This window comes from Mus musculus, chromosome 3, assembly GCF_000001635.26.
Source record: "Mus musculus strain C57BL/6J chromosome 3, GRCm38.p6 C57BL/6J".
Lineage (NCBI taxonomy): Eukaryota > Metazoa > Chordata > Mammalia > Rodentia > Muridae > Mus > Mus musculus.
Window position 1 is genome coordinate 119,174,361 of NC_000069.6, and position 25,806 is coordinate 119,200,166.

At 37.4% G+C, this 25,806-nt stretch overlaps 1 protein-coding gene across 1 annotated transcript in view; it reads left to right on the top strand.

Moving 5' to 3' along the window:
- The window catches only part of Dpyd (dihydropyrimidine dehydrogenase), an 870,816-nt gene that overhangs the window by 612,252 nt on the left and 232,758 nt on the right, over positions 1–25,806 (top strand). Inside the window, exons 17-18 of the mRNA NM_170778.3 lie at positions 19,882–20,002; positions 20,709–20,828. Coding sequence (NP_740748.1) covers positions 19,882–20,002; positions 20,709–20,828 — 241 coding nt within the window. The remainder of the gene's footprint in view (positions 1–19,881; positions 20,003–20,708; positions 20,829–25,806) is intronic.

The following is a 25,806-nucleotide window of genomic DNA, read 5'->3' on the forward strand; positions in this document are numbered from 1 at the left end:
CAGGTTGCAACCTTGAGGATCACATATTAGATATCCTGCATATCGGTTTCATAACAGTAGGAAAATTCCACTTAGACAGTAGCAATGATAATTTTATATCTCGGGGACATTCTACATGAACAACATATTCTAAAGCATTGCAACATCAAAACAAACAAACAAAAAAAAACAAAAAAACGACAGGAGCAATGGTTCTTCCTTCCTGACAGTTTTGTGGTGGTTTATTTAGAACAGCAGGTTTATTTGAACAAGTCAACAACCTTTCCCATGAAATACTCTCAAAGGCTTTAGTTCAACCACTATCTCACACCTACCTTTGTGACATTTATAACACGTACAGGCATGTGATAGAGAAAGATGTGTATACATGCAGACAAACTTATTATTTTTGTATCTTTTTAAAAATGACTCCTTGCCTACGTGAGGAAGTTTACGTAACTCTACTTTACTTATGTGTATTTTGCTTCATCGTTTCAAGTTTTTCAAAAGCTATCTAACCTCAGTAGTTAATTAAATGCTTAGACAGAGGCAGGAGAGTTAGCTTACTGCATCCAGACTTTGCATTAGCATCTCCTTTTAAAAGCAATCGAGAAGTAGTGAGAGTTTTAAGTAGCAGAGTGGAGAAGGGGGGGGGGACACTGTGTGGGCTCAGACCAGAGATCTAAGCCTAGGAGCATCCAATAAATGTTCAGTATCCTTGGGAATGAAGGCAGAAGATAAGCAACAATGCTCATTCTGCACCCATTTTGGATGGAATCAACCGAAGTGACAAAGAGGATTTGAAGAACTGTCAGATAACAAGTCCTGACTTCGAAGATAAAGGGTTCCAGTTATAGGTACAATAGTGACAGGGATAGCCCAATAGGAATCTTGAATTGCTTGTCTCTGAACTCCCACCCTAAGTTAAACTTTCTATGGTATACAAATAGAAATTTAATAAACAATATTCTCTTTTGAATTTTGCCATAAATCTATGATCTGGGTAACAAAAACAAAACAAAACAAAACAAAACCAAACAAAACACAAAAACTTCTCCCTGAAAGGGTCCTACACAATAGTATCATCTCTAAAAGCCTAACAATATCAAACCACTATGCTGTAAAGGAGTTAATTGAATCCCCTGTGTCAAGTCTTTCCTTTCCTTTCCTTTCCTTTCCTTTCCTTTCCTTTCCTTTCCTTTCCTTTCCTTTCCTTTCCTTTCCTTTCCTTTCCTTATATTTTCTTCACTTTGAAGAAAATATCATCTTCATAGTTAATATGTGAGCTTATGTCTTGCAAGCATAGCTACTACTAAAACATTTCATATGAGCTATAATATCTTATATATTTACAAACACTGGATTCATACAGCAAGGTCACTATGAGGACATCAATTGACTAGGAATTAACCTAAGCTTAAAAAGCTTCCTAACAAGGGTAACACAGTTTTCTATTCTCATATTATATATAAAAACTTGTGTATGAAAACAGGCAGTGATCAGATAAAACACCTTAGTGTAACTTTAGCTGAGACATAACATTTCCTTCTAATGCAGTTGTCTTAAAAAGACAATGGCTTTGTGATCAACAGAACTCCCTTGCTTGGTTGAGTGTCAATGTTATCATTGACCCATGGATAAGACTACAAATGAAAACCAATATGCTAACCATGTTGGAAGAACTCAAATGCTTTGACCAATGAAAAAATTAGTCATGTCAATATATAATTTAAGGCAATCATAAAAGCACATTGATGAGATAGGTCTTAGGCTGAGAAATGTATGACTCTACCAAGAGCTAACCGAACTTCAGCCCAGTCACACTGTCTCCCATTATCCTCCTACCCTGGTGCACAGCTGACACAAACTCAAGTAACACAGCACTTACTGGTCCTTGTTCTATTTCCTGCTAAAATGAAAATGGTACAAGAAGAAACATTTTGTTTATTTGCTGTCTAGCCCCTGAAAGTGGCTCTATAAATATTTGTTGATGAATTAATTAATGTAACCTAATCACTTAGTAGCAGTCATTATTAAGACTTATCATGCAATATGCATATGAGTTGCAAATGCTTCTATGTAAACAAAATAAATATAGTTTAAAATGCTGGGATGTTTACCATGCACATATTTTAGTGATACTGTGATCTCTTGTCTCTATTAAACAAAAACCATGACAGTGAATCACAAAGAGAAAAGAGAACTGATTAGTCATGAGTATAATTTTGAGAACTTCTGCAAATTACAAAGGGATTTCCCCTTAGCTACCTTTATAACCAAGAAAGTTAATCTTTCTTTACCTGGTTTCATATTGCATGAGGATAAAATAGAGGTTATTTACACATTCATATTTTTATAATTAAGAAAGTACTGGTGATAGAGAGATGGTTCAATGTTTAAGAGCACTTACTGCTTTTGCTGTGGACCTATGTAGGCATTTCTGGTGGTCACATTTGATGTCTCACAACTATTTATAACTCCAGTTGTAGGAAATTTCACACTACCTTCTGATCTCCTAGGACATTTACATATATATATTTATATATTATATATATCATATGTGTGTATTATACATACATGCACTCAACACACACATATATACATAAAATAATACAAAAAAAATTAAAGGAAAATTAGAAGTAATATATTGGACCAGAGAAGAGGCTCAGTTATTAAGAGCTTATACTCTTATTCTAGAGGACACACATTCAATTCGTAACACCCACAATTGAGGACTCACAACAACCTATAACTTCAGCATTAGGGGAATCCAACACGTCTAACATTTTATGATATAATGGACTCGCATACTATTAGAAAGTTTACTCCTACTGGTTGCTCTTGAAATCCATTATACCATTTCAAACTGGAAGTATTATAGAAATTTGATATCAAAATATTTATTTTCCTTTAAAATTTATTCCATATGCACATGATTGTGGAGGTGTCTATGCCATAGTACATAGGTGGAGGTTGTTGGACAACTGACAGACCTATTCGCTATTGCTATTTCTATCTGTTGTTCCCTGTGTTCAAACTCAGGCAAACACATTTACCTACTAAGCCATCTCATTGGTCCATCAAAATATTTCTATTCTTTTTAAATTATAGTTTTGATTATTTAAAAAAGAACACTTGGCTTAGGTAAAATGACCTATTGTCATTCTTTTGTACTTGAATTTGTGCCTCAAGTATAGTTTTAGCATTGACCAGGTGTGCCATCTTTTATGAGCATGTCAGAGTCTCATCTTACTCTTAGCTTTTGGTGCTAACCAAGTATATATTTGTGTGTGTGTGTGTGTGTGTGTGTGTGTGTGTGTGTGTGTGTGTGTGTGTGTTGGTATCACTTTCTCTTAACAGTAAATATTGGAAACTACATTAGAAGTACACCCTGGTAACTGACCAGATTTCAAATATAAATCTACATCATTTTAATACATTTATTATAGTAATGGATGTTTCTGCTTTAGAATGGATAATTTAAAGCCGATGGAATCAACATAAAAATGAGTTTGTGCGACATTCAACCTGGTGACAATACTGTAGCTTAAAATATAATTCATGAAGTGCTCTGGTCTTCTTATGAAATGTTAACAAGTCTCAATTTTTTCCTTCCATCTTCTCATCCCTCTTTCATTGCTGCCCTAGACTTTTGCCCAACATACCAAAGACTAGGAAATAATGTGTAAAAGCTTCTTAACCAGGAAATACTTTCTGTAAGTTATTACAATTAAAACACAGCCTTAGCTAAAAATGAAATAGAGAAGACAAAAGTCCGCTCAACATGAAGAACCTGTATAATCAGATTGTCTTAGAAATTAGAAAACATTATTTTCTGAAAAGATTGAACCATAATCATAATAAAATTTAGTAAACTTGGAATAAATTTAATTCCAAGTTTAAAAGCAAATATGTAAAATGTATGATTTCCTAATAATATATAGATTATGTTACTGTAGAAGGCATGAAGTCTCAAGGACCGCACTAGAGAAACCAGAATTGGTAAAGATCTATTCACCAGGAGTGCTGGAGTGGATGTTGTTTGATATCTTAATGATGTTGTTTAACCATGTGATGATCTTTTGCTATTCTGTGGAGCTAGCCTTCACCGAAATGCCCCTGACTCCTGAGCAGTAAATAGAACTGATTATCAGGAAGACGGTGCCAAGGACTCTGCAGGACTTCACATGTGTGCTCCTTACACACTTCTTCTCTAGCCCCTTAACCTCAGCATCGTTTCTCAGTAACCAGAACCATTCCCTAGGGCAAAGCTCACAGGTGTTCTGCAAGACACAAGGGCTTTGCAAGGGATTCATGCCTTGAGCTTCATTGTCATAATTATCAGGAGGGGACTCTCCCCCGACCCTGAAGTTTTATTGTGTTTTCACTAACCAAAAAACAAACTGCTTGGGTTCAGACTTCAGAAGTTTTAGCCAGTTGGGCTAACTAAAGTCACGCTGAACTAGATTTCCTTCTTTCCTCTGCCTGGGTTGTTTCCCTGGTGGCCATGACACTTGCAGTGACTCCCAGAGTGTTAGGATACCCTGGGAAATCAAACCTACCCTGTTATGTATTATGTATTTTAACTAGTCTATCTGTGTTACCTAATACATCTTTTAAAAATATTCATGATAGTGTTCAGTTATGTAATAAGAAACGTCCATTTATTTCACTTAAAAATGTTTACACATATATTTGTTCATGCATATTCCTGAATGTTCTTGTGAAGGCCAGAGGTAAACACTTCATATTTTACTTTAATGACTTTTTTTGAGACAGGGTCTATAATGGCTATTCTTTGTTATCAACTTGAATACCTCTGAAATGAACTATAACCCGAAAGTCTGGGTATGTATGTGAGGGATTTTTTTTTAATTTGAACATTTGTTGTGGGAAGATCCACTTTTCATTTGGATCTTTTAATGTGGAAAGATCATATATAAAACTTTTGAAGTTTTCAGAGAACTAAAGAAAATGATGCTGCTGACCAGTTGCTCCTAACATACCATGACAAATAGACAAAGAAAAAGAATGTGTTCTGTAATAAAATTAACCTACTTCTAGCACCTCTGCATACCAAGGACAGCTGACCGGCTCCCAATTCACATAAATATCCTAAAGGTTTCTAACCATGGCCTGGAAGAGAATCTTCTCTCCAGCAGCCAAAGAGCTCAAGTTGCAGAAAATCAAACGAAAATCCTCATTATAGAAAGTTGTCTAAATTACAGCAAAATTTCAAATTCAGTTGTTGTCAGCAGCTAAAGTAAGGGCATTAACTGAGAAAGAGTGGGGTCCTGTAACTTGGGATGGGACTGTATGTGAGGACCCAAATGAAGCAGAGAACTTTGAGATTCCAGATTTTCAAGAATTTATCTCACTTGAGGAAGTAGTCTCTCCACCTTCAATGGATGTTTTTCCAGCCACAACCTCTGAAATATTGGCTTTATTGCCTTTGATTGAGGAAGTTGATCCTTCATTGTCTGCTATGCCAGCAGTGACTTCCTCTGAGGGAGATGTCAGGCTAGACCATACTTAATGTCCCTAAGGGCCTACCGATAGTTACCACTCCACTAAACCTCTAACAAGTCTTCCATCTAAGCAGGCTCTTAAAGTGGAAATAGAGAGTCCAATATTATTCATAGAGAAACCGGCAGACCATCTCAAAGCTTCCCCAAATAAAGAACATGTACTATATCAAGTATTATATGAATATTCAAAGAATATATTGAAGAAAAATAAGGTCATAGAACACTGGATATGTTATTTTAAAATAGTGTAGGGCTGGGGAAACAATTCACTTAAGTACTGAATGTGATCATGAGACTCTGTATCTAATCCCCCAAATCCACATACATAATATCAAGGGTGGTGACATATACTTGGAATCCCTGTGCTGGAGAGGCAGAGAAAGGAAAATCCCTGAGCTTGCTGTCTAGCCTAGCCCAGCCCAGCCCAGCCCAGCCCAGCCTAGCCTAGCCTAGCCTAAATGGCAAGTTCTAGTCCATTGAGGACGCTGCTTCAAAACAAGATTAATGACACCCTAGAAATGACAGTAAAGTTTCAACTCTGGTCAGCACATAGATACATATGAAGTGGTATGCATCTTCATACACACACACACACACACACACACACACACACACACACAAACACACACGCAAGCACAATGAAGGTTATATAACTAAAGTGATAAACATAAAAGATTTTAGTAATGTCTAATTCAAGTGAAATAGTCAAAAATATTTCTTTCTAATATGACTTCTGTTTAGTCATCTTGTTAGGCACTTATTTTTCACTTCAGCTTAATTTTCTTCCACAGTCATTAGACAATGCCTTTGTAATTAAGTAATCATTTTATTTTTAAATAATTTCTGCAGAAAGATTTATGCAGAAGAGTTGTATAAATTATGATAAACAGGCTCGGTTTTTACCCTTATCCAAAGTCAGAAAAATGATGTTACTTTAACCTGTAACAAAATGAGAAAAATATTTACATGAAGTTGATTATCCTACATATTATAAGAAGCATATCTCACTGCATATTTCACTGGAGGTAATTTGAAGAGGATAATAAGCTAGGAGTATTTAATACAATAAGGTTAATATATGCAAGACCATTTGGCAAATCATTGACAGTTGTAAGAATATTTATATTATTTCTACATAATAAATATATAGTAAGTATATGTACATTCCCTGGAGACAATTTTAGTCACTTTCTCAGATCTCTAATGTCACTTATATATTTACTTACCATACTTTATTCTTTGGGTCTCTGACTGCCACTCACTGCACATTGTAGGATTCCATTCAATCACAGCTTGAACCTTTATATCACAGGTTCTCTTTCTACTCACATTACTGCAATGCTTCCCAACATAGCAAGTGGTCACTTTCACTGTGGCCTTAGTTCTCATTGTGAAGTGTAACACAATTAATGCATACATTTATGTACATTTTTATGTCAAGTACAGGGTATGCTTGCTCAGATTAACTTTACTTTCTTTGAATTTGAATATTGTTAAATGCCCCTAACCCAATTCAATGTCCCTTCTGTCTCAGATCACAGCTCTTTGATTGCCAGTGCATCTAAGGACATTCATTACCTATTGCCTACATATTACTTCTCTTTCTGTTTGAGTTCATTACAGCAGTATTTGAGAGTACAGAACTAATTCATTCTCTTCCTTCTCTGTTCCGTTCACCCTATTTTTCCCTCCCTCTCCCTCCCCCTCTCCCTCTCCTTCCTATACCCACTTCTATGCCTCTCTATTGCAAACATCATCAGCCTAGAATCAATGTTCCCGTGACTAGATACCGTGGTCTAACTGCTAAACTAGGTTCTACCAAGCAAATTATTTTGGGTTGTTTTTAGATTCATTTCATATACCAAAATATCACTATTACAACACTACATGCTTAAGGCCAAAAATGGTGGCACATGCCTTTAATCCCAGCACTCTGTAAATAGAAGCAAGTCAACCTCTGTGAGTTTGAGACCAGCCTAGTCTACCTTGAGAGTTCAAGACAGTCAATACTAAATAGTGAACATTTTAAAAAGAAAGAGGGAGAGAGAGAGGGGGGGGGAGGGAGGGAGGGAGGGGAGAGAGAGAGAGAATGAAAGAGAAAAAAGAAAGAAAGAAAGAAAGAAAGAAAGAAAGAAAGAAAGAAAGAAAGAAAGAAAGAAAGAAAGAAAGAGAAGGAGGAGGGGAGATAGAAAGAGAAGGAAGGAAGTGGGAAAGTGAGACAGAGAGAGGGAGGAGAGATAGACAGAGACAGAAAAAAGAAAGAGAGAAAGGCCAACAGATTGCATGTTTACCTTTGGGTAGTGACAAGTATCCACTTAAGAACCTTAGTACAGATTTGATCACTTTCTGGCTTCCCACAATTCCTTTATTTATCAAAGATGGACCAAAACAAGAACGAGTATGTAAATTGATTTATTGCAATAGCTGCATATTAAGAGGCAGAACTATTAGCAGACAGAAAGGTATCAAATAGCATGCTACCTATGTTGCAAGTCCTTGGTCTATATTATTGAAACATATAATTAGCTCCTGCCACATCTAGCTGCTGTTAATTTGTAATCCAGGAAAGTTCACCACAGTTCTCCTTTTTAAATGGAAAAAAAAAGCAAAGTTTTAAACTAAATTTAGCAGTCTCTGGGTACTTTCCATGTGTTGGATACGGCACAAGTAAATACCCATCTGTTTTAGCACTAATGCGATTCTGTATATCAAGCAGTGTGAAGATGGTTTTCCCCTATGCAAGCTTCATCAAGTGTCTTATCAACAATGCAGGCTTCAGGCACTTCCGTAAAGTTGAGTTTCGATAAATAAAAGATCCTTGTCGAATTGGTAATCACGCAGGTATTCAAAGTGAAGAGGGGATCGTATTTTCATTTAATTTCGGTGCCTCAAGATATTTTCCCTTATGGGCTATATTACCATCCTCTGTCTATGTATCCATCTTATAAGAAATCATAGCCACTCTTAATACATTTTAAATCAAGCTTCCCTGGATCTGCCTGTATACTTCCTTCCTTTCTGCAAAGGACTTTTGAATTGCATGAGGGCTTGCTCATTTTACAATGCTCAGATGCAAAAGGACTTACAGAGGTATAGGGACACATTGAAATCCCAAAGGCCATTTAGATATTATACTGATTCTAGTAAATTTTCACTGCCATAAGTGAAATTATATTTCAGTTCTAGGGGATCATTGTTGTTATAAGGCAAAGTTGATGCTTTACTCTGATGTCTTCCAACCCCATGGCTACTTTCTAAGAGAAAGTGGTGAGAGGTATATCTGACATACAAACTGACACAGAAAATATGTATCCTGGTTACCTTGACTACTATTTGTTGGACCAGATATATCCTAAGCTAAACTCAGGCAGCTAGAGATTAAATCAAAAGAAATCAACGGGTTTTTATGGAGTATGAAACAGTATTCCATACTCTTCCATACTGGATAGTAGCTAAGTGCCTATACCAACTCCTAATCACAAGACCAGACTCTGGCCACAAGCTGTCTTACAGAGTGGAGAAGGCAGAAACCACAGGAGTTTAGAGAAACCTACCAAGAATCTCCCTGCTAATTGCAGACTTCTGTCAACCACTGGGTCTCTCTAGATGCCTTTGTATGCACTGCACCACATGCCACCACATGAATGCTTATCACTTTTTCAGTGGTAGAATAAATGCTTTTGGCTGAGTATAGTGTAGTAAGTATGGATAAGCTTAGTTCAAGTACTTATTTTTTTCTGTTGCTAGAGGGTAGAGAAGACAGCGTCTTTAACCGGAATGGAGTGCTCTAGAATGGTAGTCCCTTCTTCTTAGGAAGCTGAGGTATGGGGATTGCAGAGCCAAGGTCAATTATCTATCTCAAATGAAGAGCTTTAAAAAGAGGAATGACAATATCAATCAGTGATAAAGTAGCAGCCCCACATGTGACACCCCATAGGTTTACTCTCCAGCTCTGTACACCCATTGAAGAAGACATGGGATATTCTGCTCTACCACACTACACCTTATTTCTTTGACATGAGGCATCCCAATAAATTGGAGCTAGACTGGACGCTAGCAAGTTTCAGCCATCTATGTTTCTGTCCCTGTCTCCAGATGCTCTGGGGTTACATAGGCCCACAGACAGTCATGCTCTGTTCTTTGTGGTCTTTCACAGAACCAGGAGGTAGGTTTACCCCAGTGAGCCTCCAACCTCTGACCCTACAGTGCTGGTGTTATAGGCAGATGTGATTCCGTCTGTCTTTTTTTTTTTTTTTTTTTACATAGGTGCTAGAACTTGACCTAAGTTGTTCCCACTTCTACAGTAAACACTCTTTCCCATGGAACCCTTTCTCCAGCCCCAGCACTGTGTTTACCAGTCATTAAAGTAATAGACATCCACCTTAAAGGAAAATAGAACTGAATTGCGAGACTCCAGAGTGGCTGACTGTCCTTTGAGATGATGAACAGACCACTGCTTCTTTCTTGTTCAAAACCTTTCTGTCACTTTCGTCTATCCCTCCATGTGTGTCAGTAATAAACTCATCATGGGCTGATCTCGTCACGTTTTCTTTCCTTGACATAGAGAAGACTTTAGAAACAAGCTACCACTTCTATCTATAGCATACCCCCGACACACACACCCAACACACCCCACACACCCACACACACACACACACACACACACACACACACACACACACACAGAGTGAGAGAGAGAGAGACAGAGACAGAGACAGACAGACAGACAGACAGAGAGACAGAGAAAGATACAGGGACACAGAGAGAGAGAGACAGAGAGAGATGTGCTGTTATGCTTACTGTAATGACTAGTTTGAATGATCATCTTGCCAAAAATTCAGAATCACCCGATAAGAGAATCTCAGTGAGTTATTGTCTAGATCTTGTTGGCCTGTGAGCATGGCTGTGAAGGATTTTTCTTAACTGGGTTATTTGAAGTCTGACAACACAGTCCTCTGTGGCAAATACCCTTCCCTGCAGAGGGCCTTGGACCCTGTAAGATTAGAGAAAGCTAACCGACTACTAAGCATGCATTTATTTCTCGCAGCTCTTGATTATGGATGTGACATGTTGAGCTATTTTAAGTCACTGCTGCCTTAACTGCCCTGCTATGATGGAGTACAACCTGAAATTATGAGATAAGACAAACCCTTGCTTGCCTAAGTTTTTCTTTTTGGTCAGGGTATTTTATCACTGCAACAGAGACGAGACTAAGACACAGACCTTAAGGCATGCACTCTTAAAGTCAGCACCTCAACGGCATATAAATAAACCTATAGATTCAGGACCGCTCACAAGTTTAAGTAAAATCTGGTATCTACAAGTTTTATGCCAAGAACTTATAAATGTCACACTTACAAAAACAAACAAACAAACAAACAAACAAAAAAACAAAACCTTCCCCATCCCATATTTCACCCCGGAGTCTTCTTAACACGGTCACTTCACTTCTGGCATTCATTTTAACTCAAAGAGAGAAGTCAGTCCAAAGAGCTGGCAAAACAAACAAGCGGAAACAATCTAGGTCTCTCTGCTCTGCTCTCACTGCAACAGTGGGGAGAAATTCCTTGAGGAACTGCTACGGATGCGCTCTCCTTAGCTGACACCATCCATCGTCAAGGGGTTGGAGTTTGCTCTGCTATGTTCTTTTAAATTGCCTCAGAAGTCATTCCTTCTTGCTTGAATTTCATCAAGTTCCCAGGACAGAAGCATGACTTCCCTAGACTGTCTTCATCCTAAATGCATCTATCAGCCCAGTGGGTGCTCCAGGGCACTGTACTTTGTGTTAAACCAGCATCCTTCCTTGGTTTGGTTAATCATTCACACCAATATGGGATTAGAAACAATACTGAAGTTTATGCCTGTGGTTGTTTTCTAACTGGAGCTTAGGAAAACATAAGCTGAGTGAATATGCCAACAGATGTGTAAAATATCAATTGTTATACTGTTTACATTGAGGCTTTGCATTACGGAAACAAATTTCAAGCTGCCTGAGGTCAACACAGAATACAAACTCCTTTTTTTAATGCATGTAAATACACACTTCCCTTTATCCAAAATGAATCCACACATGCTAGTGCAAGCATCTGCTTGCACGTTATTGCCCACTGCCTTTTTTTGTTTGTTTGTTTTTGTTTTTAGTATGTTCTAAGCAGTGATTAGGATGCCTGCTGGGGTTTCAGTTGAGCTCATCTGGTTCACAATTTTGAGCACCTACTGGTGCTGTCAGCAGATGGAACATCACCTCTTTCTCCGTATATCGTTTTCCCTAGATTACATTGGGCCACCTTACTAATAAGTACACTCTAGATAATAGTATGATAGGCAACACTGGCAATTGAGTCCTCCAAAAATTGGTCCCAAGTTGAAGTAAGGAGGGTAAAGGTGTGTTGGGAACTAGTCCTAGTTGAAAGCACAGAATAAGAAACAAAATTATTTGTGTCCCAGGTATGCAGGGCATCTTCTGAGTTTAAAGATTACAGACTTCTTTGCTACCCCAATACAGAGCAAGCATTAGGCCATTGATATCCTATTAGAAGAGCAGGCTGTTGGACAGAAATAGTAGTCACTTGTAGAATGATTGTACTGATATTGGCTGGGTCCTCCCTTAGAAGAACCTGACCTCAATTCAAAAGCCAAACTGAGGTAGAGGAGGAGTGAGCCATGAAAGACCATCAGCTCACACATGCATAGAGCGAAGGCAGTATATTATTTGAGGAGAGTGAGATTTGTAACTATGGTGTCTGTAATGCATTAACTTTCTAAGCACTTTTTATATCCTAGTTTGTAACTCAGCACCACCAAGATAGATGGATGACACCTAATAATTAAAACGACTGACATTGCAATTGGCATGTCCCATCTAACTTCCAGAGTCTGATCCCAGTTTGTTTCTTTGATTCATAAAGGGGGTTCTTGCAATAGTCAAAGCATGGCACAGAAGAATAGTGATAGAAATAACATGAGGGTCAGCCTGCCCCCTAAACGAGTGCATTGAACTGTGTTCAGAGGTAGGTGTCTTGAATAGGCACACCCCCTCCAGCTTCATAACCATTAGCAATGTGATTTGGGAGTACAGAGGAAATGAGCTGGTGGAAAGTGAGTGGGAGGACCTGAAGGTCATGACAGAGGATGAAAGAAGCAAACAAAGAACCCCAGGCAATCAGGAGTCAGAACTGGAGACATTGTGTGCTTGCTGACTCTTCCCCTGTGAGGACAATTGCAAGCCTCAGAGACAGAGTGGAAATGGAAAGTGTCCAGGCCAAGAGTGCCAGAGCAGTGCTGTACTAGGGACATCAAGAAAAATGGCAGTAAGTCATAGTCACAGGGACTGTATTTCTAAATTAATTAATTAATTAATTAATTAACAAATAAATAAATAAGAGATACTTTTAACCATGCTGACAAATACATTTAAGACACACATATGGACATACTTATAAAGACAATCATTTATTAATCAATTCTGGCCTGAGAAGGATGGAACACTTGGTCCTCCATGTGTCCCTGCAGTTTCCATAGGGGATGCTAACCAGGCACAAGAAAAGTACAGTTTGGAGAGGTGGGGTGTGGGGGAGAGGGAGAGAGGGAGGGAGAGGGATAGAGGAAAAAGGAGAGGGATGTGGGGAGAGAGAAGGAGAGAGAAGGAGAGAGATGGGGTAACTGAAGGGAGGGGTATTTAATATGTATATAATAAGCATATGGCTACGATATTGAGAAGAGGACTACACTATTATGTTTGTGGTATTTTGTGCTGCTTTAGGAACAGGGATCCTATGAAAAAAAACATACAAATAACTGGATGGAGGTGGAACTCTGTGGCAATGCCCTTGCACAGCAGGTGCAGGGGCCTGGGTTCAACCACTAGCCTAAAATATATGTGTATGTACACATATACACATGAAATTCTCACTTGTATATATGTTACAGTTTATACTCAGCGTGTGTTTGTTATGTGCATCTTATAAAACTATTAAGGTTTAAAGAATAGGGTTTATATTTTATATATCCCTAAATTTCTTTTTGCCAAACCCAAATGTGTGGCATTTCAAATAATAACTAAGCTGTCCTGAACTGAATAAATTTATCATACTAGTTCCTTCAAATTAAAGGCTATTTTCTAATAGCCTTTGTCGATTTTAGCAGTGTAAATTCTCTCATTTCAACACCATTTCGTGAAAGCCTACTATGTACCAAGTGCTGGGCTAAATATTCTGAAATGATCTGAAACGACAAAGTGCTATGTTGATATTCTTTAGAGACGTTTTACATCCATCAAGTACTTTATCATTTCAATTCTGTTTCTAAATCTACTCCTACTTCTGGCTTTATTTATTTTGTGTTCTACACAGGCCAACTGCAGTGAGATGTAGTCAACAAATATTTGCTAGAAGGATAGAATCCTCAATGCCCAGAAGCCCCTCCCTCTTTTTTTTTCTATCCCCTTAACTACTATAAGGTTTAGATGACATTATGGCCACACAGTATATTCAATGAACACATTAAACCATAGAGCTTGATATATTTTGGCCACTTTGTTACATCACTCCCCAGAATGTTTCTAACACTCTCAAACATTGCTCTATTCCACTCCCCAGTTATTCTTCCCCTGGAATTTGTCTTGAGCTCAATATTCAATGCTCTGCTTCCCACTGATATAATTTTTCTTTTGTAGAATTCCATGTAAATGGACTCACGTGTAGCATGGACTCTCCTTCACTTCCTTCACTCACTATATATTTTTTAATTGATGCTAAATTGTGACATGATTCCCTGGTTTGTTCCTTTTTGTCTGTGATGACCCTTATTAGATTATATTCACTACACATTTATTTAGTCACATATAAATGGACCAATATTAGGTTCCTCTCCAATGTGGAACAATTTTGAAACAATTTCTAGCATCATTCATGTAAATGTTTGGGATGAAGTCATTCTACCTGTTGAATGTAAAATTGAATGGAATTTTTGGAAAGTTGCTAAGCATATGATTACTTTAATAAGAAACTACGAAGATGTAGTTCATAAGAATATCTGTACCACTATGATAATGCTTAAGTAAGAAAGACAATTCAGGAAATACACATGATAAGACATAAATTCATTCAAACTGTCTCCATGCCGACACACAGTCTTTGCATTCGCTGGTCCCTTTACCTCAAACAGTGAACTCTGCCCTAGTTTATTGACAGAGAAAGATAAATTTGTCTCTTTTCCTATTACCTTACACTTACATCTGCTCTCATAGGTATAAATGAAGCTGGATCCTTTTATAGTTCTGGCTTACAAGTGATTGCTGAATTTCACTTTAGGGAGCAATTTTGCTAAAGGAGATGATGGTTTAGAACATGATAATGGGAAAGAAAATTAAGACGATGAAATAAGCACTCAGATTGATCTTTGGGGCCCCAGTTCTCTCCATCAGAGAAGGAGACATAATAAAAATGCTATCTAGCTCTTGTCATGTCATGTGAATTAAGACTTAGGAGTTTCTTAGTGGAAAACATTTTATAACTGGTAACATTTTTCAGTGAATTCATTGAAATGCCATCTTCTAAGAAATCCATTTCGAAAAGAATTGTACAGACTGAAAATTACCGGGTAAATTGGAGAGAAATGTTTCTTCAAGTCAAAAACTTCACTTGTATTTTAGCTCCTTGAGAAGTGCACATAGCCTCACTCTGGAGTGCTTTTCTTTGAAAGGTGGTGTGGGGAGGTCTCACTGCTGAGATCTGCAACCAGTGCCTGACAAGTAGCAGGGGTGGCATCCCAAGGACCTGTGACATGGAAGGGCAGGTTCTATGTGCAGAGAGCTAGAGACTCTGCAGTTACTAGAATTAGAAGTTCATCGCTTAATTTAGAAAGGAAAGCTTACAGTCCTTGTTACACAGTGAAAACTATGCAAGGTGCAAGTGCAGCCTTAGATTTTCTCATCTATACTTGGTCATTTGTAGTTAATTCTCCAAGAGAAATACACTGTGGGTGAAAGTAGATTCTTCTCTATGAATACTTCTCTCCTTCCTTCTATTTCTGTCTTCCGTCTTTCCATTGAGTCAGAGTCTATGTTGCCTTTGGTGGGCCTGATACACACTAAATAGTCAAAGGTGGCCCTGAACTCAGGGCAGTCCTTCTGCCTCAAGACTCTCAAGTGCTGGGATTTCATGCATACATTGCCATTCCTGGCTTCCATGAAAGTTGTCAGATGGGCCAAATGTGTCTGTAGGCTGTACTTCTTCTCTTTGAAGTACTTCTAAACTGTGCTGTGTCACCTTTGGTTCATGTGGTACCCTCAAAAGCATCATTTGCTCCCCATACCTGTCACTAGTCCCTTCAGGACACCAGTGCCTTTCTGGTGATGATGACACTTTTATGTCTGCCACAAGGAAATGTGATGATGTGATATTGCTTGGAGCATTTTCAGCTGTTTATATGACTAACAAAAGAGTTAACAAACATAAAAATGTATATATGTGTGTGTGTGTGTGTGTGTGTGTGTGTGTTTACACAAAGAAATACCATGTACTCCTGAAACTGAGTTTGGAATTCAGTTTCAGGAATTGGGATTGTTACTATCTATAGAAAAAAAAACAATAAAAATTTCCTAATCCCACTAGGTTTTATGTTTATGAGATTTGTTAAGTGAAATAGTAAACTACTGTTTTTTATAAAAGATAATTGTCCATTTTCTTCAGAGTGATTTCTGATTCATAAAACATTATTTTTTTAAACTCCATGCTTCTATCTATCATAAAATATACCAGGCTGTTCTTAAATCAAGAAATAACATTGTTTTACTTAATATTAGTTATATGGTGGTGGTGGTGTATGTGTGTGTGTGTAGTTGTATATATGTGTCTGTATGCCTAAACAGGGATTTTGATCATTGGGAGCTAGAGTTACAGGTAGTGATGAGCTGCCCAGTGTTGCCACTGGGAACTGAACTATAGAAGTCTTCAAGTGTAGCAAATGCTTTCAATGACTGAGTCATCTCCTCTGACCCAAGCCTGCATTTTAATGGCTATTAAAGAAACAAAAGTACACCAAGGTTCTCTTTCTTCTTCTTCTCTTCTCTTCTCTTCTCTTCTCTTCTCTTCTCTTCTCTTCTCTTCTCTTCTCTTCTCTTCTCTTCTCTTCTCTTCTCTTCCCTTCCCTTCCCTTCCCTTCCCTTCCCTTCCCTTCCCTTCCCTTCCCTTCCCTTCCCTTCCCTTCCCTTCCCTTCCCTTCCCTTCCCTTTCTTTTCTTTTCTTTTCTTTTCTTTTCTTTTCTCTTTTTAGAAAACAAGGATGTGTTTATCCCAAGGCAAATAGATGTTACTAAAGTCCAGAAACAAATGCTCATATTCAAAGAGGAAACATGACCTTTTCTAGACAAAGGACAAAGTCACAAGTCTATATATCCAACTAATCCATGGAAGTGGTTCCTGGGTGACCTGTAGCAAAGGCGGAATCCTTTTTTTTTTTCAGTTGTCATCTTACAGTATCCGTAGCCTTGGGGTCTATTAAGGCTAGAGATCTTCCCAGCTTAGTGAGAGGTTTAGCCTACTGTAGAATGTTAGGTTGACTGTAATAGTTAAGGTACATGACTACCAGCAGCCATAGCACAAGCTAAGACAATTTTGGTAATAGATACTATACAAAATTTTCAGTTATTTCTTCTTCCATTGCCAAAACACTTGTGTTTTGGTTTCCAGGAAACTGAAGGTCTTCTTTTTGTTTTATTTCTGTTGGTTCTGATCTTATTAGCTATTGAATTCTCTCTAACATAAAATAATAACTATTCCTATTTTGGTAGTGTGGGAGAAATTATTAGAAAATATGTAAATAAGACCAGAAAACCTGGATCATTAGGAAAGTCAAAGCTATTAAAAAGCTATCAGAAAAACGAGAACATTAAGGCACAGACAAAGATATAGTATTTTATTTAAAGCCAAATTTTATATCAAACATGTGAGGAAATGAGGAAAGTATGAAGTTACTTAAGTGCACAAAATAGATAACATTATTTGATGATGTTATCAATCGCGGAATTTTTGTTGTCTTGTATTAGAATATTTACATAATAATGTTGGCCAGAAAATGTCTTAAAATTTCTCAAGAATTTAATTCAGATTTTAGCTAGCTATGCTGATTATTACTAGTTGACTTAGGTTATGTTGAAGATTAAAAGACAAATGTATATAAGTACATACATCAATGCCACAGAACTTTAAGAAGGTCAAATTATGCAATCTCAAAATACAGAAAGATAATTTGATGCAATCACACCTATAAGAGAACTGTATGGTTTTTTTTCCATTTTTATTAGGTATTTAGCTCATTTACATTTCCAATGCTATACCAAAAGTCCCCCATACCCACCCACCCCCACTCCCCTACCCACCCACTCCCCCTTTTTGGCCCTGGTGTTTCCCTGTACTGGGGCATATAAAGTTTGCCTGTCCAATGGGCCTCTCTTTCCAGTGATGAACTGTATGTTTTTAGGAAACTAAACACACTTGAACAAATCCCAAATTTCCAAATAGTGAGTACTATACACTCGCTTAAGGAGTCTACCTATAGAAATCAAACTGAAAAAAATCTCTGACAAATATTCAAAGTAAGTTATAAATACATGGTGATCAATAGTCTTGAAAGCCACTTAGAAGTTCTATCAGATTATTAGTGTTTATTCTATTGGAACCAAATAAGATTTAAAATATGTTTTTGCAATTCATACCAGGCTACCTTCTGTATATTAGGCTATTCAAGTGATCTTTAAATTATTGTCCAATTCTACCTTAAAGAGCACTGTCATAGAATACATGCAATTCATATCATCTGGAGTTACTGTCATTTCTAGGCTAAGTCCCATGGAAATTCATAACTTAGAAATGAAAGTCGCAGGGATGCAACTGCCATCACAATACCGATGCAGTGGCCATAAATATTTCATGAACATTGCATGGGCCAGGGCAGATCTCCATTTTCATGAGTTAGAATTTGTACAGCTAAGTCTCCCGATTTTACTATTCATAATGCACAGTGTGCCCCACAGAGCATTCCATATAGTGCTTTTTAATATTTATGTTTAATGAAGAAATTACTGTTCTGAAAAGTGAACAAGCTATGCCAAAGATTTCTTGTTGAAAGTGTTGAGTTTGGTTCAACTGAAATAACAATCAACAGAAATGATCTTGCTGACATATCTCAGCATATAAACACATACTTTTGAGAGCAATGTTGAGTGACAAATCAAAGCATCCTAAAACCAAGTGAAAAGGTTTTTTTTTTTAAGGTTATAACATTAAAATTGTTCATTTTAGACAAACTCAAAAGGTTAAAATACCAAAAACAACTTTCTTTTAAAATACATAAAAACACTAATTACAAATGAGATACTTGCTGACTACTTTATAGTTAAATATATGTCTGTATTTTCTGGTTTCTTTTGTATCCAAAAATTTTAACTTGCGAAGATAATATTACCAAGTTCAATAATGAATTACTGTTGCATATTTTAAGGAAATTTATCTAAGCATGTTATCAGTGCCTGTCGGAATAAATTTTGCATTCAACATAATGAATAATAATAAAAAACTATTGAGTGTATTGAAATCAAAGAAATTACTACCAAAAGTTATGTCAATGGGAAGGGTGGGTATACACTTCTCAATAATACTTGTCCCAGGAGAAAAGAAAAGCTTGAAAAACCGTAGAAAATAGAAATAGGGAAATGTCTGTTTCTTGTTTTTAAAAAGCGGCATTTTGATATTGCCTTTCTTTTTGTCACTTGATCAATCCTTTCAAAGAAAAGAGTATTGAACCCCTTCTCTTTTCTTGGTAACACTTAGAGAAGCAAGCTAACATCACGGAGCAGCTCATGTGCAAGCCAAGGCTGATAACCCATTTTAGCATATGTGTAAATTGCATTCAAGTGGATGATCAAGTCACTGAGTTTCTTTTGAATACACTTCAACAAGAGTCATCTGTAGTGAAAATAACACACTTCATACTGGATACCACTCAACAGTTCAAATATATTTTTTTAGGCTTCCATTAAGGAAGATCCTAGAAATTCTATTGTGTTTCCTGAACTTAGAACCACACATTTATATTGTGCTCCTGAGACTATTTAACTGAAATGAGACAGTTTCCCCCCATTTGCTTCTTCATAATTTTATTTTCCAAAGACTCCATTGAGAAATTCAACCTCTCCAGAATGGATTTGGATTACCCCTGTACTGAATGAGCTTTGACGGGGAATCTGCAGAGTGTATCAGGCAGTTTCTGGTCAACTTCACTTGTCTTGCACATGCCCTGCCTTGATATTGTTTCGGGATACACTTTGATCACAGTTAGTTAATTAGGTTCTATTTTTATCTGACCTATTTGAACAGGATCCAGAGCTGGTGAGGAACATCTGTCGCTGGGTTAGGCAAGCTGTTCGGGTTCCATTTTTTGCCAAGTTGACCCCAAATGTCACTGATATTGTAAGCATCGCAAGAGCAGCAAAGGAAGGTAAGAGCCGAGAGTGTTATCAGTTTCCAGTTACCAATGCTTCCACAGTGGTGTAGTTATGCTGAAGTACACCCTTTCCACATATACATATTATGCCCATATTCATCTTTAAAGAAACATTAAAATGTATTAATTGATTTCATAAATCTATAAGACATATACCTGGTTTTATACATCTTAACACGCATGAAATATGAAACAAATTTACAGTCCCAGCAGAGACCTCAAAAGTTAAGGATGTCAGCATGTACCAACTAAGTAACAGCTTTTGCATCTGTCATAAGGCTGAAAAAATACAGCCACATGCACAATGAGATTACTTATGTGACCCTTGCATTTGTTAGAAGGAAGCCTAATCAATGTCTTACATGCTTTCACTATAAGCATCTGTTCAATGTAGTCATGAGAAAGCTTTACCAATTGGACTTTCATTCCACGGTAACAGCACCCTGACTTGCAAAGACATTGTAAATTACCCAGAAACTCACACTGGTTGGAAAATCTTTTCATCAAAACACCCATCTAATAATTATGAAATGGAAGCCATAGTAACTAAAGCTTAAAACACATCTGACACGCAAGCATACCTGGAATAGTGACATGAATGTAGAGGTTTGAGGTTAAGAAATTCTGGGTTGCATGGGCCTGAATGGGTTTCAACTACTCTTTCTTCAAGATCTACAGATGATATTCATGTTTTTCATAGGTGGAGCAGATGGTGTAACAGCCACCAACACCGTCTCGGGTCTGATGGGACTGAAAGCTGATGGCACACCCTGGCCTGCTGTGGGCATTGGAAGGAGGACTACATATGGAGGAGTGTCAGGTGGGTTTGGCTCTTTCTTTCCATTCTATTTCTTCAGACTTTGCTAGAAGTCAAGACAGTAGGAACAATAAAGAGTGTCATGTGTCCTATGATCTAATATTCTTACATAACTCGCTACTGATAACTCTTCCTGTTATGGTAGGACAAATTAACTATGAGTCTCCAATCACTACTGGATGAGATGAGAGAGTACCAGAAAAAGACCATGATTCCTCCTTCTCCTCTGTTCTCTGCTTTCTTCAGAGTTTCTCAATAGCATGGCTACATTGCCCCTTATTATTAAAAGCTAACACCATGGCTTTTGAAGGAAAAAAAGTTCCTCAAATATAATACCTTTTCGATAATCTTAAATCAGTTTCTATCCTTCCTAGACTCTTAATATTATATGTTGTATTGAAAACACTGTGATTTTGCAACTCAGAACAAACCATTAAAGCCCAGTGTTTCGTTTCAGCTGATGATACAGTGGTCTGACTCCACACTTCTGCATGTGTTTTCTCTTATCCTCTTCCACTTGCACTTGAAAAAAGAGAGAGAACTTTACTTCCAAGGTCCCTTCTGGTCTTGTTGCCCTCCACACTCTGTTGCTGTGACAACATGAACTCGGCCTTGCAGAGACAATGCCGGGAGGTTCTTGACTGTACTGATATGGGGATTAGTTTCCTTGGTGATAGAGGAAATTGGTAAATATACATAAAAGAATGGTTCAAGAAAGGCATTGCTGAATCATACCAAAATGCACTTTCAGAAGAGGCAGGATGGACAGCCAGAGCCTTTGCAGTGCCGAGAGAAGTCTGCTGCAAGGTTAAAGCCTATCCAGGAGCAAGGGAAAAGGACAAGGACATGGGCTATATTAGGCCTTTAATTGAAGACTTGAGCCACCGTATCTGAAGGACGAAGACTGACCCTGCAGCTCCTGCTTAGCCCCTGTACCATCAAACAGAGCGGTAACCAGTACTATAATGTGGAATAGCACAGGCTGTGTTAGCAAGGGCCCTGGAAAGAGTCAAGGGACTCTGGAGTTGGGCCTTAACGTATGCTACATTTTCTATCAGCTCATTTCAATTTTTCTTCCAGCCTGTCATGTTGACAGCAAGAGAATAAAGGAGGTCACAGAGGGTGCTGGGCATTAAAAATTAATAAAAGAACTATTGAGGTAGTATTTTATATAAGTAACACCATTCACGTTTTCTCATTTAAACTGCAATCTCTGAATAGTTTCCCCTGCTATAACTCAGTCTAATAAAACTATGAAATTACCGCATTAGAAAGAATCTTTCACGTTTCAGTCTTTAAGCATACATACACTGAACACAAGCTGTACCTCAGGGCCTGTTAGCATTTTCAGGAAACTCCATTTCTGAGATTTATAAATACATATATAAATATTCGCTTGGGCTATAAGCTCGGCTAAGCTGGGGTTGGAACTCTCATTTTAAACAACAAAAATATCCCTCACATTTTTAAGGGGCTGTCCCTCATTTCTAATAGATTCTATATTAAATTCATCCACACTACACAATTTGTTTTGAAAATAGCCTTTTTCCATATGGACAAAATGAATACAGTCTTTCTCCGTTAAAGAAATGCTCGCTATAGTTGAAAAGAAATAGTAACAGAAAAGCAGCTTAAACTGGTAATGATAAGATGTTCTAGGGCCAAAGCAAATGCTATAACACCGTATCTTCAGCTTGCATCATACAAAACCTAGCCTTGTAAAACTGCTAAAAAAAAAACCCCAATATTCTGCTTTCAAGTTCCAGCTAAATTGTTTTGCTGCTCTGTTAGACGTAGTTGTCAAAAATTCAAACTCGAATGTAGAAAACAACACAAAGTATGCTGGATATTTCTACAAGATTAAAAACAGTGGTGCCACACATGGCTAGTATCTCCTCAGGTTTTTTTTTTTTTTCCAAAACACCATAGTGTCACTTTTTACAACCATTTGACCTGAAGTTTTACCACGAAGAGATGAATAATAGTTTGAAGTAACCACCTAGCAGTATGTAACTATTCTGCCAGAGAAGGGTGCTTTCAATATATTACCCAGTTCATTATTCAAGCTTTATATTTTGTTCCAAATCTGTTTTTCTGGAATTGGAAATAGAAGTTATGTGTTGCTAAAAATATTATTTTTAAGAGAAAAGATATCTAGCTGGTATATTTCAAATTTCCTCTTTAAATTTCTTTTAATGTTTTATTTATTTATTTATTCTGTGGATGTAGATCTAAGTGTGGATTTATTCAAGTGAGTACAGGTGCCTGAAGAGATTATAAAAGGTCATCTAACCCCTGAAAGTGGAGTTTCCGTGGTTGAGAGCCTCCAGCTATGGGTGCTGGGAACACTCACGTCCTCTACAAGAGCAACATACCTGTGTTCAACCATCATTTTAGGCCATAATTAAGTATTCTTCCTTTTAAAATTTTTATTATTTTGAGAATTTTGTAAAATGTGTTTTGATCCTATTTATGGCCTCTGCACCCCCAAACCACCCAACACTTTGTATTTTTTTTTAAAAAAGAAAAATATATCTAGATTTAGTCTATCCAGACTAAAAATTCTTGAAAGTATAGTCTTCCACTGGATCATGGTCCACTTGCCAGGGTCTCTACTCTCAGAGAAAATTCTCTCTCTCTCTCTCTCTCTCTCTCTCTCTCTCTCTCTCTCTCTCTCTGTGTGTGTGTGTGTGTGTGTCTGTCTGTCTCCCCCCAAAACTTACAATTGCCCATAGCTCCTGGGCCAGTGGTAGGGTTTCTTGTCATGTGGCCTCTTTGTGCTGGAATTTGGTCTGCCTCAGGCTGGCACAGGTTTGGGGCATGCTTTTGTAACCATTGAAAATTCATGTATGCAGCTGCTTTGCTGTGTCAAGAAGACCCTGTTTCCTGTTTCCTTGTAATTGTTAACTCCTGCCTCTGGCTCTTAAACCCTTTCTTCAGAGATGCCGGAGTCCTGGGATTAGGGGCTGTAGTATGTTCCATTTACGAAACAAAGGTCAGTACTGTCCATTGGGAAGACAGACTCAGCTAAGGAATGTCAATCAAATTGAGTTGTTTCTCGCATGATTATTTTTGGTTCTAAAGCACTTTTTTTCAAATATTGTATTCTAATCATGTATGTGCTGTAGAATTACGTTTAATGATGATAATCAACATAGTTTAACATTTTATTTTTTGATCATGTGTGGGTGCATTAGGCTGCATACCTGAGTGTAGTGGCTATAGAGTTGTTGAAGATCTAAGATCCATTGATGCTGGAATTACAGACTTTTGTGAACCTCCTGACATGGGCGCTAGGAACGGAACCAAGATCCTCTGTAAGAGCAATATGTGCTCTTAATCTCTCTGACCCTTGCAATTGCCAATTTAAAAAAATGGGGCAAATTCTGCAATGTTTTGCATAGAGCTGTAATAAGTGTTATTGGTTTATTTCTTTCTTAAGTGTACATGCATGAAATTAGATATAGATATAGATGATATAGATATGAAATATGTTTTATTGTGGCATAGGTCAAATTCCTTTGCAGTTATAATGTTGAGACAAAAGTACATTTCTTAAGCAAAAGGGGTCAGTAGGCCTGTAATTTAGATAATGTCTGCTTGTTCCCATTTAAAATACAACAGGAGAAGGATTTTGTACTCATTTCTAAGGACTGGTCCTCAGGCTTGCTTTTTTAAATCCTGCATGTTTTCCAAACCTACCTTTCGATGAATGGAATCAGAATGTAGATGGGGCTCAAGGTCATGATCTTAACTCAATAGAGGGATGACTTAATAAACAGAAAGTCAATCATGAAACAAGCGTCCAGCAAGACTCATGCTTGTAGGAGTATATAAAAGGCTGGATTGTAGATCAGGTGATTAAACAGTGAGGATGGAATCAGAAGAAGTTGTGTTTAATATGCAAATGGGAATGGATGGGTAGGGAAGTGGGGGGGAGGGTATGGGGGACTTTTGGGATAGCATTGGAAATGTAATTGAGGAAAATACGTAATAAAAAATATTAAAAATTAAAAAAAATATTGTCTTTTGAAATTAGGATAACTGATTAAGCTCCTTAACTTACAAGTGTTTCTGTTTAAATTATTGACATAAGTAAATGAGAAGGCACATAGAGAAAAAGGCATTTGCCCAGAACCCACATGGTAGAAAAGAGATTCCACACATGTGTGCAGTAGCATTCAAGCCCTGGCCCTAAATGTGCCATAAATAAATAAGTGTAAGAAGAATTAATTGATTGTAAACAGTAATTGTTCTCCACCTTTCTCTGGATAGTATAGAAAAATACTCTTAAGTTGTTATCAAGTAATGTTCTTATTTCTAAAATATAGGTAGAAATCTTGCTATATCCATAGCTAATTCATGTATTAACACCCAAGGAGCTAGGGGTGTATGTGTGTGTGTGTGTGTGTGTGTGTATAGGAACAATCATGCCATAGTGCATACATGAAGAGTAGAGAACAACTTGAAAAAGTCTGTTCTCTTTCACCATATAGGACTCAGAGATTGCACTCAGGCACCCAAGTTTTGTGGCACATGCCTTTCCCTATTCTGAGCCATCTAACCAGTCCAAGACTTTGAATATTAACTTCACTTTGAATATAGAACTTACACTGGTTTTAAAGATAGTTACTTAGGCCAAACTATAGGGTTGATATAACTTAGCGGAGCCCATACTGTCACTGGATACTTCATAAATACAAATGCAGTGTAAGCTTACTTCATCGCAAACTTAAGTTTATTATGATGGTGTGCCAGTAACTATTTGTGTAAAGCTGGAAAGACAGTAAAACATACAATAGATTGGAAACTCAAAAGTTTTAGTTATCCTTTTCTTTAAGTAACATTTTTCAAACATACAAGATACTACTGATTTTGGCAGATCACTTTAAGACCTTATATTACATAGCACAATTACATCATAAAATACAGTGTTGGTATTTTTTATTAGGAAGTAGTCATTAAAGGGTTGAATTTTTTT